A 17,353-nucleotide genomic window follows, 5' to 3' on the forward strand; every position below is an offset into this window, starting at 1 on the left:
TGCAAACACAGAGTCGACCCGGTTGGGTTTAGGCCAGCTTGAGTCAAAACTTGGGTTCAAATCAAGTTGGTTAACCTTGTGGTCATGCGTCTGGTCATGTTATTTTACTTGAAACTTAAGCGGCCGATTTTGGAGGGGAGTCGAATCGGGGCCTTTATGAAATCGGCAGAGGGCCGATTCAGAACGATTTTAACAACCTTGCCTCTAATCACTGACTGCATGTTTGTAAAAACCCTTGAGGACTCACTTCTCTATGGGGAACCTAACTAACTTAAAAAAGCTGCTCAATATATCGGTTGTCGCCTAAAATAAATCAGGCACTAGAAATTTCAAACAACAAACGGCAAAAGTGTTAAGTAAACAGTAAATTGGTCATGTTTGTAATATTTTTTAGCTTGCGGTCAGTAGGGGTGGGCAACTGGCCGGCCCAGCCCACTAATGGACTGGACCGACCGGGCCAGCTCATTAGGAAAATCCTGACCCACAGCCTGCCCGTTAGGCCCGTGTGCCTAACCGGGCTGGGATGGGCCTGACCGTGGTGAATATATACATATAATGTGTTCATAATCATAATATATATATATGAAAAATATATGGTCGGTTACTAACGGTGTGTGTGCGTGTGTGTCTCCGCGTGGTTGGTAGGAGCTGTCAGTGCATGTCTCCTTGTCCTGGGATGTTGCAAGTTCAAAACCTCAGTAGGACATTGAATAATAACTGCTGGGGATCTGCCTAACCCCAGCTTGCCTTTTAATATATATATATATATATATATATATATATATATATATATAGAGAGAGAGAGAGAGAGAGAGAGAGAGACCTTATGAAAAACTCTCCCAAACATCCACAATGGTGTTTTATTGGAGTTTTGGTGTCTTTTTCAAAATTTTGACCCTACAAATGTGATCTATATGCTTGTTTTTTAGGAATCAGTTCTTGGAGCATTTGGATAGGTTTTTATAAATTCCAAAATCAACAACTTATAATTTTCATAAATTTTTTAGGCTCTAAATACCATTTTTTATATCCAAAATTCATGATCCAAGTGTCGATTTATAGTAAATCAATTATGCTGAACACATGTATGGTCAAAATTTTGAAAAAAAACACCAACAAATTTTCATTTGGGAGGGTTTCCATTGAGAAGGTTTTCACACACACACACACACACAAATTGATAGTTGCTCACTCATTAGGTGGTCAATGATACATCACTCGTGCTGAGCGTCCATCGCACGGTGTGTTGGACGCTTAGCGTCATTTTTTGCAAAAACACTTTCAGCGGCACACTAAAAGCGTGTGCCGTTAAAGGTTTGGGACTTTTAGTGAGCAGCAACACATCACTATATATATGGTGGTCCATTACCATGACACCATACTGTGGTACACCCTTTATTTGCAGAGAATGAAGGATCTAACTATACAGATATGTTTAGCATGGTTTATTCACTATGTTACAAAGTTTTATCATGTTTAGTACACCACAATATTTGATTTTTAGATGGTGAAAAATAAACAACTCACAATTCAAGAAAATAAGGGTGATTTAAAAATAGCATAAAACACCATATTTAAGTAACTTTAACTTAGGAAAATAGTAAACTGAACATGCTTAACACAATCCAAAGGTTATATTTTTTGGAAAATGATTGTACTGTATGGGTAATTTGACGTGTTTTTTTAGAAACCTTATAATTTTTTATATTCTTCTCATGTTCAAAATTGTAAATATTTAGATTAAAAAAGACTTTTTACCCTTCACACATGTGAACTTCTGTTATATATGTGAGCTACCACTCAAATATGTGACTGTTTTTTGTTCTCATATCTTTATCTCTCTGATCATACATCAAAAACTTGCATTTTTATAATAGTTGAAAAGCTAAAACATAGGCAATAACTTTCATATTTTGAGTAAGAACCAAAACCCCCTATAGGGTTACTATTTTTGTGTTCCAAAACCGGAATAGAAACATGCTCTCTACCCTCTAGAGTTTATGCTATTTTTTAGCCACCTGCACCAGAAACTTAGAAAAAAAGAAGAGATAGATCTGGATGTTAGCTTTTCACTGCCACCAAGATTACCTTGATTCGATGAGTGGTTGGAGAAAAACATCATCTGAAAGTTAGATTGTTCATCATAAACATGAAAAAATGAACATAGGCAAGGATGAGAAAGTCCACATAAAATATAAGCGGACTTGAGAAAATCAGCATAAAATATAGGACTTTGAAGAAGTCTATATAAAATATATGCAGACTTCCTCAAGTTTGCTCATATATTTCATGCAAACTTGAGAAAGTTCACATATTTTATGAAAAATGACCGTACTGTGTGTCTAATTTGACACGATTCCCTAAAAATCTTATAATTTCTGCTATATTCCTGATGTCCAAAATTGCAAATACCTAACCTCATTAGGACCTTTTTACCCTTTATAATTGTGGATTGATGGGATATTGCAATAAAATTGTACCGCTCGTCGACTAGTGCAAACTCTCACTTAAATCTAGAATCACACATTTTCTTATATGAACCTCACGAACTCACATAAATTTATTTGTGAATCATCGATGAAACTAAAACCAATAAAATAAAAAATACCCTATGTATTCACATATACTTTACGAATTCGAATAAATATATTTGCGTACATTCGGTTAGACTGAAACCACTAAAATTGCAAATATCCTACTTATTCACATATACTTCTAGAATTCACATAAGTATATTTGTGCACATCTAATTAGACCGAAACCATTAAAATTGCAAATATCCTACTTATTTGCATATACTTCACAAAATCACATAAATATATGTTCAAACCTTCACTTAAAATGAACGTCACAATATTATAAATATCTGTAATAAATATTTGTGAATTAATTATATATATGTAAATTTTATTATTATTTGCAGAGTTTGTGAATCATATATAAACTCATTTTTGTACCTAAGGTTTCTTCTTTTCATTTGTGTCTGAAAAGAACTTTCTTGTAGAACCCTCTGCATTGTTCCTCTGCCCTTGCAGCGATTCTCATGTAATTTGGTTCTACATTTCAAGGAGGTTACAGTATTATCCTTGTCATCAACTTCTCCATCTACAGGTTAGTTACATACAAACAGTATATATGTTTGTATGTTTTTTTGTGTTGTTATCGACTTCTCCAGTGACCGAATTTACCATTTAGGGTTTACTACGTTTAGTTTTTATATATATATATATATATATATATATATATATATATATATATATATATATATATATATATTTGTTTTGTTTCTTTTTTATGTTTCTGAGACCCCTTTACCATTTTCAGAGACTTTTTAATGCACATTCTCACATGTTTTGTTCTTATTTTGCAGGTGTCTTTGCATACATTCATTTATAAAATCACAAAAATATGCATTTATAGCATCTTTATTTATGAAAAAACCAAAAATTTGCATGCATCATGTCATGCATCTTTGCAACCTCATACATTTTTCTATCGCGATCATTTCTCGCAAATGGGAAATTGATGTCATGTATCTAGTATTCTTTCACTTATGCATCTCATGCATTACTTCATTTTTTTGACTTATTTCTTGTAGGTACCCATTCAACCCCTTAGAAAAACCAACCCATATCCCAATTTAGGATGATCCTATAAATATATGAACATTAGGTCCTTAGGATGTCTCACAGATTGATGGAGTAATATGAAACCCTGATGGGTGCATAAACCAACCTAAGCCTATCTTTTCCTCTAGGATGTGTCTTTCGAGCAAGAGCTCTGCCACATCATTCCATGTTTTTCAAAATGAACCAAAATATCTCAAAAGGTCTTTTCTTGATGCTTTTTTGTCCCAAAAAGCTCATCTCTATCTTTGTCTTTTTCAAAAAAAAAGTCTCCGTCTTTGAAAAAATCACCAGTCATCTTTCGTGCAATTCCAAGTGACCAGGTACTTATTTCGTCTTTGTCTGATTTGGCTTAAACAAGATTTTTTTGCTCAAAATACCGAGTTCAAGGGAAAACCCTCATGTGAAACAAGGTACTAACTTGGTCTGCAGTCCAACCATGTTTGGCCAGACCTCCTTGCCCATATTACAAGCACAACAAGGAGTTCCTCGCATTAAACTACATACACACATCTAGCTACCATCTTACACCATCAAACAATCTTTGTCTTTGTTAAAAAAAACCTCTTTTAAAAAAAAACCTCATCGAAGCTAATCTTTTTCACTCTCTTTTGGCATGTCTACTTATTTGTTATTGATTGAGCTTCGTACACTTGACAACAAAAATGGGCATTATGAAGACACTGAATTTCAGACCAAGATATTTTTATCATACAAAAAATCCATAGAGATTATTTCAATTTGATTTTTAGCCTTAAAAACTACCTCTTCAAGGTTTTTTATCAAAAGAAAAGTTGAAGAGGAGGTTATTTGCTTTCGAATAAGCCAAAAATTAGGTAAATCCAACACTAGAATCAAAAGTTATGTCTAAAACTTATTTCAGAGTAATAATGATAAATCAATTATCGTTATTACCCCTTTGAATTGTCATTATATCAATTTTCAAAGTGAGTCTTCTTGGTTGTGATGTCTTGTGTTATTATGTCTTTTAAAATTCTTCTCTTTATGTCTTATGATGGCATTATTTGTCATTATATGTAAGATATAACAACAAACATTTTTGTCGTTACATCTTATTTCAAAACAGCTCCTTGGATACAACTCTCCTCAGTTCTAGGGATTGAATGCAAACAACGTATGCAAGTGTATGCTTCTATTCATTTAAATTCTATCTCTTTAGGACTTACATTAGAGACATCTGATTTCTTGCATGTTGAGCATATTTTTGAAAACCTCTCTACCTATATTGTCCCGGTCTTCACGTTGCTGGGTTGTCTCACTGAACCATAGTTCGGGAGAGAGCCTCACAACTGGACCACTTATTTGGGTTTGCGCCCCCCTACCACGTACCTAAGGGCTATAGTCTGAGGTATATCGGTAGGTGCTCAAGGATGTTGGGAAACCATTACCTTAGAACCAGAGAAATATATTTATGCCACGTACTTCGAGCTTCGGCTTGAGTATATCAGCATTTTTTGTTAATGGTTAGACTTAACGACAAATCAAATATGGTTATTTGTCATACCATTTATCGTTATTACTTTTTAAAAATGTCATGCATTTTTTTATGTTAGCAAGCTTCAAAAATGCATCCCGTGCCCATTTCATCCTTTTTTTACAGCCATGGACACCTCCTTCTCTTCATAACATTTATTAAAACCTAATCCTATTCCCTAATCACCTACCTAAGATTAAATCCTAGCCCTAGGTTTGAATTCTTTTGATTTTAGCCATAGATCTTGTCTCTAATTTCAGATCTCGTATACATAGAAACATATCTAGATCCACTTCAAAACCTATAAATAGGGGAGTCTTTCTTCCTATTTAGAGGATCTAGAATCAAACTCTCAAGCAACACCACTCTACAAAAATTCTTTCATGACCTAGCCTAGCCTACCTAACCTAGCCTAGGGTCCAAATCACCTGACTTACCCCTTTTGGAGCTTGAACCTAGCCGAAGTGTTGTCTATGCTCCTTCGCACTCAACGATCGTAGAGAGGGCTGCCTAAACCTATGGTAAGTTTGGTTTGCTTATTTAAATTATTTTATGCATTTTATAAGTTTGGATTATTCTAATTTTTTCATATTTGTTATTTTCTGTCTTTTTCTGCATTTTGGTGGTTTCTGCCACCAAACTTGTTTTTTCTAGGTATTTGTGTTTGAGATACGCCTTCTTCACAATACAATTTTAGCAACAACGATCTGACTTTCCTGATCTAGTTGATCCCTGCTCAATGAAGGAGGAAAGGCTCAATGTCTTGAAGAATGGTCTTTACACTCTTCACAAATTCGAATCTAGATCTCAGATCCATTTTATAAATAAATTTTAAGTGGAAAAACCAACATTTTTGCTTTTAAAAATCGAGGATCCACAAATGTGAGATACATCGACTTTAGCTATCACAGTTTGTTAAAGCCACAAACCCTCCATTGATTCTACAAAATCATCGTTCACATTCTCTATGATGAGAATGAGTTACGGACTTTCATTTCCTATCCCACCCATACCATAGGATGCGCTTACCAAAAAAACTCGCCATCGATGATTTTTCGTCGATGAAGTTTCGTTGATGCTTGGCCCTAAAAAATGATCATAATTTTTCACTAGTTGGAGACTATAAAACCATAGATTCTATGAAACCTAGCTTTGCTTTTATCTAGTGTTTGTACGAACATTCACATATTTTATAAGAAGACTGCTTATCTAATTGTGCAGAGAGACACAAATATGTCACTTTCCAAAATTCCTTATGTTCGCAATACAAAATAAACAATTTTTATTATAAAAATCATATTTTATAGGTACCAAATATAATTAGTTATGTGTTAAGTTACGATCATAAAAATGTTTTTGTGCTTTTCATGAAGACTGCAAAAAATATGCGTGAACATACATTTAAGTGAGGGTTAAAGAAAGGAGAAAGGAAGTTTGCATGGTTTCTTGCGACTTTGATATAAAAATATGCAATTTTACTTAAGTATTTGCAAATTTACGATTACTAGAGAAGACTGCATAAATAACATAATTTTTTGCATGCTTCTTGATGTTTGCAAAAAATCATGCGGACCTCCTTTTAATTGAGAGTTTGTGATACCCGACGAGCGAAGCGATATATCGCACAAACTTCATGAGTTTCACACATGTGAAGGGTAAAAAGGTCTTAACAAAGTTGACTATTTGCGGTTTTGGTCATTGAGAAGATTTTAGAAAATGGTAAGGTTTTTAGGAAAATGCATCATTTTTTCCATAAAATATAATCATTTTCCATTTAATTTTATCTGATTACATAGGAAGATATAAGGGAATTTAAAGGTCACATGTTTGTGATCTAACAATTTGGATGATAAAAGCTTTTGGGGTATGACAAAGATTAGAAAATCAAGCCACACCAATATGGAATGGCCATGAAGACATCTTAAAATGTTAATTAATCAATCAAAAGCACAACAACCAATACCGACCGCATTTAGTTTTAGGTGGGTCAGCTTAAGGAGCTTCCTAGGGGTGTGCATCCTTTGCTGCAAAATGAAAAAGCATCTCCCCCTTGCATGAAGAGTACTCATAGAGTCTTATATCGACTCAAGCCCATAATCAACTAGGGATGGCAGTGGATCAGGATGGGTGCGGGGGACAAGCTTTCCATCCCCACCCCATCTCAAAATGGTAATCTTCATCCCCTGGTTCATCCCCATGACAGGGGTACTTTGGACCTCCACCCCTACACAGTCTCAAATTTACTGTCCCTGTCTCCATCCACCCTCAAGCCTTCATCTCTGTTCCTGTTCCCGCATCTCACCAAATTTACAATCACCATCTTCTACCATTGAGTTCATTAGAAAGAGAAGGAGAGGTCGAGCCACCGATAAGGTCGAGAAACCTTGAGAGGAGGCCGAAAGAGTGAACCACGGTGATCAAAAGGAGATGAAGGAGAATTAAAGAAGCCGAAATGATCGTTTTAGGCTTTAGGATAAGAAATTTAGTATTAAGAATATATATAAGGATTATATGTAATTTTATTAAATAACTAAAGGTATTTTAATCATTTTATTAACAAAGATCGAGAACAGGGCAAGGCGAAACGGGGAAAAGTGTAAGTTCATTACCGCTTCCATCCTGCACGGGTTTTTATTTTCACCTTCATCCCCGGTTCATTCCCTGTTTCATGTCCTTCATCCTTGCCCCAAACGGGATGGGTTTGGATGAATCCCCGCTTCAACCAGGTCCACAGACATCCCTATCACTGCCATCCCTATGATCAACATGACATGTCTCGGCCCATAACAGGATATCTCTATGGCCTATGATAAACGCATGCATGACAATCTGTGCTTGCTTTGAGGCAAGGTGTTCCCAAGCAGCCACCCAAAGAGGGGAGCAAATGGTATAAAGCTGGAACCCGAAGGCATATGCTTTAACCACATCTCCAGTTTTGTTTTGTTTTTTTCTTCTTTTACCACCTTTTATCCTTTCATGTCACTAGTAAAATATTGTGTCGTTGCATGAGTGAAATCTTTGCATGCATCATGTTTAATCCAAAGATAGACTAGTTTTGAATCAGGTTTGTCCATGCTCGAGTGATCTTCAGATCCTACTTTTATGAGTTGGCCGGTTGGGCATGGCAGAAATCTAGAAGTTCCAGACGGAGATTAATAATTGGATCACATTGTACACACAAGTTGTGCAAAAGTTGTCTAAAATTTTGCACAAATTTTTGGCATTTAATTTTGAAGCTTGTCACAACTCAAACCTCGACTTATGCCTTACCTCAGCCAGGATCAGGTGTCTATCACATGACACACTTTGAGTGTGTCTCTACAACTGGCTGCTCACCATCTGATTTTGAGCCCCACAACTGACAGACTTCATCCAAAGATGGAGGGCATCAGGTGTAGCAGCACACTTAAAGTGTGCCATGTGATGGCACCTGATCTTGGCTTGCCTCAAAGTGACTGAACTGCCTCTTTTGCCTCTAGCCTGAATGCAGCCCAAGTCTCTTCAATATGCACTGGTAGATGGTCCACTCACTTGATGGGCACACCTCCCTGCGAGGTAAAACTGCAATTTGAGGACACAACCACCCAACCTCACGTGCCCCAACCGTAATAAAGCAACGGCAGACCCAATGCAGCACGATTCGATCATGAACCTTCAGCTTGACAAGGAGTCAGGACCTCATGCCAAGCTTTTGGTATACAAAGTACTTGAAGCAATGTTAAAATCAGTTAACTAGGTGAATAGATTTCTTAAAAAAAGGCATTTTTTTTACCATCAGATGACGTCGTCAAAAAAGTAAAAAAATTAACCCCCCTTAAAAAATGAATTGAAACGACCCCTTTTTAAAATCGTCTTTGGGCAGATTCAATATGAATCAGCCAATTTAGATCGATTTTGAGAACATTGACTTGAAGTGCGTGTATGCATGCATGTGTTAGACATTCCACATGAACAGCAGCTCCATATCAAGGTCATCATCAATATCGTCACTAGTGTGACAGTTGCTAAATGACACTCATGGATGGAACATCTTTCTCTCTTCTTTGGGAGGGGTAGATGGTTTATCACAACATTGAAACCTCAGGTGTTGGTGAACCCACCCGCTAAAAAACATTGAAATCTACTATTAGGAAAAAGAAACATTGAAACCTTAACAAAAGTTCTCTGAGAAGAATCACCCTGCCAAAAGATTTTCTTGAGACTCCAAGACCAACAATTATCATGCATATCCATGACATTAATCCCTTCACCAAGCATCAGCGCCTATGAAAAGGAAGCTATATTCCACCAAAAAAAAGGGGGGAGCTCATTACAGTAAAACAAGCATCAGAGAAGCTGAGAGCCTTTCAAACCTGCGCTCCTGAATGCTAAATAAACAACTCATAACAGAACCCCATGTAGCTTGGGTCATTTCACCTAATCAAACAAAAAGGAATCCATGAGAATAAGATACAAGATCGCTTGAACTTGGAAAAATAAAAAACAACATATCAGGGTTGAAGAAAATTTTCAGTCACAACTTGAAAAAGAACAGTAGAAACTGGAAGTGCATGCCTGTCAGGGAGCCTGCCAAAGGATAGATAAGTTCCTCACTTGATCTCAATAGAAATACCCAAGAACCTGACCACCTACATTCTGTCTAGCAGCTTCCTCATGATCCAAAACACCATTAGGAGTTGTAACCACAACATATCCCCACTACAAAAATAAGAAAATAAAATGGTTACAATAGTATTATCAAGGCAGGAATTATCCAGAATCAACAATCTAACCCATAGTTACCAGGAAACGAAGCGGAAGCGAGTGCTAAAAAGTATTATGAAGCAGGATATACTTGTGAAGCGATTATTCAAGTGCATAAAAAATGAAAAGGAAAAACATAGAAAGCAATATAAAGTGCAGGCAAAAACAAACATGCACACAAGTATAAAATCATATAAAACCAACATGCAAAATTGTTATAAAAAGAATATTATTTTTTAATATAAAAAACATAGAAAGTTAGGGGAAAGCGAGTGGGATGTGACAAGAAGCAAGAGCGAAACATTAAGAAAACGAAAGGGAATCAATTTCGGAAACGAGAAGAAAGCGGGCTTCCCACTAAAGGGAATCAAGTTTCTCATATTTTGGAAGCAGGTTTCCCGAAACTTCCCCTCCTTTCGAGGAAGCAAGGAGTTTCCCGCTTCCGAAGAGAGCTTCCCCATGTAGCAAGAAGCTTCCAGTAACTATGATCTAACTACATAACATAAAGTTCTGATTTTGTAATCCCTTAATCTATGTTACATAGGTGTGGATACGGGTGCGGATGCAGCGATGCGGTACTTTAAAAAAACTTGGGTGCAGGGGTGCAGGGAGGGTATATATATATATATATATATATATATAATTTTTAACAGTATTAAGTTAACACTAATGAAATAAAAACAGTTATCATATCATTAATTCATCATGCATAAATTCATGCAATAAATCAAATTAACAATCTACAATTGTTATTCCTCATAAATAAAAAATAACCACACTGGTGCAGAGGTGCGGATATATATGTACGTATGTATACGTGTATGTGTGTATGTGCATATATATATATAACTGGACTTGGTTAGGGTTAACTGAATCTACTTTTGGACAGAAATGGACCTCAGTCCGGTTGACTTCACCTGACACAAAGGAAGCGGTTTTCAAGTGTCGTGCCCGCATGGGTGCAGGTGCGGTGCCCTGTTAGAAGAGTTTGTGTTACATAACCCTTAATTTGTTGACATGAATGCTGCCACAAGGGCATGTCATCTTCTATTTCTTTCTGTATTGGACTATTCTACCCAAGAACATTGGATAAAACTTTAGAAAGGGGCCAGTTCTACTAGCAAGTAGAAGAATTGATTACAAAACCAGGCGAGGTTGATAAAGTTAAAAAAAATGATGAATACAAGAACCAAAGGATCACAGCAAATGCTGCTTACATCATTATATATCAACTTCTGGTGCTAAGTGAAAAGAACCAAAAAAGGAAACAATGCAACGCTAGAAAAGTATCACAAAAGATGTAGAGAACATGCATGCACCTGGCGTGTTGGAAGTGCACGTTCTGTATACTTCTCAATATTCTTAGCCTTTATGTCTTGTCTATATGTGAGAGCCCGACAATCAGTTATCCGTCCTTGCAATTCCACATTGATCCTTCCAACTCGATGAATATCAAAAACTTCATAATTTTTTATATAACCTGGAAAAAGAGATCATGGAATTGTATTTGGCAGAATAGAAAAAGTTAAAAGGAAGCTGCTAAGTGTTGCTACCTACTATAGATTGGACAAAATAAAAGGAACCAAAAAAGTTCCATTGGGTTCACAAATATCAGAGAGACTACTAGCATGACATGGTAACAAACTATATCAAATTTCTTGCATTATTAAAAAAACAAAAACAAAAATGGAAGTATCTAACATCTCTAGACAAAATGATAAGGTACTGTACGTAAGATGTCTGATGCAATATTGTGAAGTTTCAGACAGCTGCCTTTGACTTAGTGAACAGGATTTCCAAGCTTGCAGCCTCCTTTATGAAGGGTCACATAGGAAAAAGTTGGCACACTACTGATGTTAAATAATAATGATATAGCGACAAGGCCTAGAATTTAAAAATCAAGCGACCAGAGGGTGTTTCCATGTATACAAAAGCATGTGGCATTACAAAATTGATGAAAAGATATAATCTGGTTCGGTAAAAATGATATGATACTTTTAGATGGCAGGATAACAATTGATTCTAGAATGCAACAGCCCGGTCACTAATCATTTTCCAAACAAGTCTAATCATAACCAGGCAAGCAAGGATTTTGACTCCTGCAACCTTGATTACAAAAAGGACATTAAACAGAACAAGGGCTATGTAATCCATTTGTCTAAGATTTCTAACCCTAAAAATGACAGCCTGACTTTCTGAGAGATAAATACGCACAGATAGGGTAATTATTGCATGGTCAGCTGTTGCACATCAGCTCATTAAGAGATGTAGCATTTGATGAATTTTTTTTACGGTAGTTGAAAGAATCTGTAGAACATCCAACCTCTAAAGTCTTCCAAAGCAATCTTGAGGAACAATAAAAGATTAAGAAGTACAAAAAAAGAATGATGATAACAGAACAAGATGGAGGCAAGACTGGTCAGGACTCCCAACCTTATTTCAGTTCACCTCCATTACAAAAAAGGAAAGAAACAAAGAAAGAAAAAAGACCAGCAATCCATGAAAAGGTGGCATTTACCAGATGGTAATGTTTGAAAAAGTTAAATCAAGTTCAGAGTTGAAAGAGAATCAAAGGAAACTGAATCCTGAATATGTATCTGACACTCTAGCCAAGGAAGATGAAATAAAAGAACTCACCTTACAAGAATAATGGTGGCAAAAAAAAAAAAATACAAAGGACCTTGGCCAAGAAAATATTAGCATTGAATGAGAACTGAAAGAAAGACTTGATTGTAGAACTCAAGAAAGAGAAATCAACTTCAAGCAAGTAGGCATATGAAACATAAGCAAGTCAAGGTACCTCATCAACTAATATGTAGAAAGGTGCTATACGGAATTGTTCCTTCAAAAGATTAGAAGGACCGGTTTTCTTTGTGAAGAGTTTACAGCTTCTAAATGTTATTAAGCTTAAAGACTTGGCATAGTCAAAATATTGATTATTAGAGAAGTTGATGTTGAGCAAGAGAAATGTTAAAAACAGCAGCAACTAGGCCTGGTTGATTTATATATTTATGTATAGGCTGGTTCATAAAACTACCCATTTTTTATGATAAAATGATTATGTCAGTTTAACCAAGTGAATTCTAAGGAAGCAGTGAGGCTTCTTTGGTTAGTGAGTTTCATTGCTTGCTTGTAGCAAAGGGTCACACATCCATTAGTGGTACATAAACCAGGTATACTTGCACAATTGCGGACATCAAAAGTTATGTTATGGAAGCTCCTGACCAGCATGTAGGGAAATAAAGGCCTACTCCACACAACTCCATGAGAGCATAACCCATAATAGAAATTCTTTTGACATAGATTATACACAACACATGCTGCTTCAACATGGCTCCTTCTAACATAGCATCATAATTAGCAACCTTATCGAGTCAATCAGCTCTGTTTTCACAGAATTTGTTCCAAAGATATTGCTGAATAAAGTTAAATACTTAAATAAGATGAGTACCTACTCTTATTGAAGCACAACTTCTACATGGAACTCCATAACAACCACCAACTGAACAAGTAAGGTGCCATGGAAGTATGAAAGATTTACCTTATGTTACTTCACACAACCATGTCACATAGATACAGCTATAAATATGAATACAGCCATTCTTATGGAGATTTCCTCTATAATTAAAAGTTATATATTATGGGAGTAAAATGCTTGGAGTACCTAATGTGACATACCTATGTAGCCTATTCAGAATATACATCAAACAGACTCTCTATGGTTTCTGCTACATATTTTTGAGTTTTGTGAACACCTACTAGATTGCTAAGATTAAAACTTGTACCAATAAAAGAGGTGCATTTTTATTGCATTAGATCCTCAACCAGACCTATGCACTTGTATATTCATCCATATGCTTCTTAAACAACTGCCAAGAATATGGAAACCCTGTAATCAACTGGGCAACTGGAGTCTGGCACAATGCATGACTCAGTCGCTTGGAAAGGGCTAGGTTGGTCCAACTAAACAGCCTAAAACAGGCAACCAGTTATTCAATTGGTTGCTTATCCTGTTTTTTATATTTATTTTTATTTTATGTATGGTTCTATCCCCTTCAACTTAAGAGAGGTGACGATGCAAAAGCCCACTTTGTAGGTGCATCTCATGCATTTGACAACACAGCAGATAACAAACTGCATGACTGTAGAAAAATGATAACCAATATTTTGATATCAACACTAATCTCCTTATTACACTTAATAGAACCAACATAAATTATAAATTTCTACAGATTATGCCCCTTTCTACATCATCTAGAAAGTTAATCATATCCTTCCAGTCCCCAACATATCGTCCATCATCTCGATCTGCCTAACCTTTAATTTACAATGCCATCATACCTGAAGGAGAACCAACCCTAATAGACTTTTCTCCAAATTTTCAAGAACATAGATCTTAAACAAAATAAATCCTGGAATGACACGCTTCAACATGGTGATAGAGGCATCTAATAACTTCCAATTAAAGATGTGTACTATAAAAAAACTGTAAGAAACCATTTTTCTATGCAACAGAGCCACACACACACACACACATATATATTCTTGGCAATGACATCAAACTCTGAATGTTTCCTCTATATTTGCAGAATTCCAAGACTTATTAACATGACCTCCTCAGAAAACCACTCTCTGATATTTGATTATTTCCAGGCTGGCTCTAACATTAGATTGCTCTACTATGAAGCCAGTCCACACTATCCTCAATATCACACACTTATTGCATAAACAGATTTTCTTTCAGCTCTTAAACCCAGATACCGTAATTTATGATACATATAAGTGTTAATTATCCTCGTACATAATGTCCTATTAGCCATGTTACAGCATCTGTTGTTTGATCAGTATTCAAAGTTTCAAACACATTTGCCAAGCAAAAGAAAAGGGAGAGATAATCAGAAACATACTGATGGAATAGAAAAAGAGAGATGACTATGTCACATGGAGACTTCATTTAGCATGTGTATCCCGTGTCAACACGACACAACACTAGAACACTTCAGTGACACGAGACAACACTTCACGGACACGAGATGACACTTCATGGACATGAGACGACACTTCATGGACATAGTCAAACTAGTTTCATACACAATCAACATTGTGTCATTAACTTTTTCTATTTTCTTTTATGATCTTATTTACTTATTTTGTATTCTCTTGAGTTCCTTTTCTTTTAAAATTTGTCATCAATTACATCACATTCCAGTTTCAACCTAGTTTCATTGTTTGATCTTCCAAGCTATAGTGATTTAAGATTGTCTCTTTATACACTTACATACATCTATGTGTGTGTATGGTCGTGTTCCTCTAGCCTAATTTGTGAAAATTATTGGTATTGTATGAAGCGTATCTGCATCATGTCCCGTTTCCAAATCCGTGTGACATAGGAAATGACAGGCCAAAAGTTTGGGAGAAAATTGGAAGCTGTGTCAGTTATAACACAACAACGGAGATGATCCTCCAACATACACATTTAATAGACATAAAATTCTAATCTGTCGTGTCTTTAAACTTGCGAAAAGAAATGTTTGATCATGTGGGTTCACATGCTAAGCCTCTTAAATGCAGGATTAAAACTATAATAGCGTGTACAAATTGAATTCCCCCACACAATAGCAAATATTATAGCATAACTAAAAAAACGACTTTCAAAGCAATACGTCTAATAATAATGATTCTGAGACACGGATATGCACAAGCCAGAAAATGCAAGTTTGACTTGGCCTGACTCGGTCCCTATTAGTAAAATAACTTGGAAGTGTTACAATTCATGAAACAGCCCTAGTCTTGGCAAACCTCACATTGTTTCTTGGGCGTATTGAACGGCTAAAACAGCCAAATTCTGCAACACCATCGTCCTATTTCTGAGCTTAACGGTTTAAATCATTTTATCCCAACAGAAAGTTGGACCGCCCACGTTCATGCAATTCGACCAGTCCAAAGCAATACCTATCAGAATCTTAAATTGGAAAATGATATGGACTGGACACAAGTTGGTCCTGCGCCTGTTGGAGAATAGTACCATTAGCGCTAAAACTGGAGAACGAGAAAATGTGGCGGAATGCCAAGAATAAGGATGTCGAAAGGGGAAGCGATTCATTTCAAGAAATGGGGGCAACCTTTCGCTTACTAACAGGTCGTAATCTGAACAGCATAAGGGGGCATTTCTTCTTGATCCAGTGGGGGGAAAAGGAAAAAAAAAACATAACAGAAAAACAGAATCACATAGAATCCATCCAATGCGAGATAACCGAAAGCGACAAAATAGGTTCAGAAGAACGATTGGAGAGAGAGAGAGAGACCTCGTTGCTTCATGATATCGAGGAAGGAAGCCATGAGAATAGAGACGGGCTGCAGTTGGACGGTGGCCTTCCCCCTCCTCTCCGCGTTCACCAGCTTGCTTAGCGCCTCCCCCAGTATCCTCCTCCCCATTTCCCCACAGAAACCCTAGAAAACCCCTAACCCCTGGAGAGGATTTTCAGAGAGAGAGAGAGAGAGAGAGACCCTTCACTCTCAGGTAGGCAATGCAAACGGATCGGATACTGGATGGATAATGCTAGATCCGAACCCGGACCGTACCTGTGAGTTAGAATTGAATCCAGATCCTAATTAGATGGATTTTGTTTCGAATTCAAATTAGATCTGACCCAAGATGCCAAACTGAATCCAATGGATATCACCAATATTGTAAAATATATTTATTTTATCATAGCATTTTTTAAAGGGAATATTTAATCTTTGTTTTGGGTAAGAACCCCTTAGTTGAAACTCATAAGGGGAGGTTGTTTTGACCAAATCCAACAGTACGGATAAGTTCAGCAAGTTCTAAATAGGAGTCATCGATCTTGGATCCTATTTTTTATGTACAAATAAAAGTGTTTGAGGATTGAAAATTTTAGTATATTGTAGGCCATTGATTTTTTAACCCTTGAAAATCATGCATATAGGTAAAACATGATCCAAAAGGCCCGTTAGTACTAAACCAAACATGTAGATCAGGATGGTTAAATGTGAAAAAAAATAAAAGAATTAAAAAGGTATAACTTTTAACTAGGAGATCTAATATTTTAAATGTGTTTTTGAACATTGTTCTTTTTTTCATATTTTTGCTTCACATGATTTTGTATTTGTTGATATTCTATAAATGTTTTTAGAAAAAAAAATTATCCAAAGATTTTTCCCTAGTCAAAAGAATTCATTGTGGTATTTTTTTGGGAAGGGGGGAAAGATAAGAGAGGATAAGTAAGCTCGGAGTAAAATCCCCATGCGATTCAAACCTAAGACCTCTCGGTTACAATAGTGAGGCCTCACTATCCAATTGTCTCTTTCAACCCCCGGCAGAGTAAGTTTTAATTGATTTGACCATCTTTCTATATGTCAAAGCAAATCTGGAGTGCAAATGGATTGGATTTGGTTGGACATATGATCCGAATCAAACATTTCATTTTCATATAAGGATCTTGGCTATGAGATCAAAAGGTTCATT

At 36.2% G+C, this 17,353-nt stretch overlaps 1 protein-coding gene across 1 annotated transcript; it reads right to left on the minus strand.

The window, feature by feature from the left end:
• Window positions 1–9,055: 9,055 nt before the first annotated feature.
• Window positions 9,056–16,347, minus strand: RPS15AE (ribosomal protein S15A E). Its single transcript, XM_090015691.1, has 4 exons — window positions 16,170–16,347; window positions 11,184–11,344; window positions 9,676–9,819; window positions 9,056–9,537 (listed from the first exon to the last, which is right to left on the minus strand). The coding sequence occupies exons 1-3, from the start codon at window positions 16,297–16,299 to the stop codon at window positions 9,721–9,723; spliced, it is 390 nt and encodes a 129-aa protein (XP_089871817.1). The 5' UTR covers window positions 16,300–16,347; the 3' UTR covers window positions 9,056–9,537; window positions 9,676–9,720.
• Window positions 16,348–17,353: the final 1,006 nt, after the last annotated feature.

This window comes from Nuphar pumila, chromosome 8 (genome assembly GCF_984573655.1).
Source record: "Nuphar pumila chromosome 8, dmNupPumi1.hap1.1, whole genome shotgun sequence".
NCBI classification, from domain to species: domain Eukaryota; kingdom Viridiplantae; phylum Streptophyta; class Magnoliopsida; order Nymphaeales; family Nymphaeaceae; genus Nuphar; species Nuphar pumila.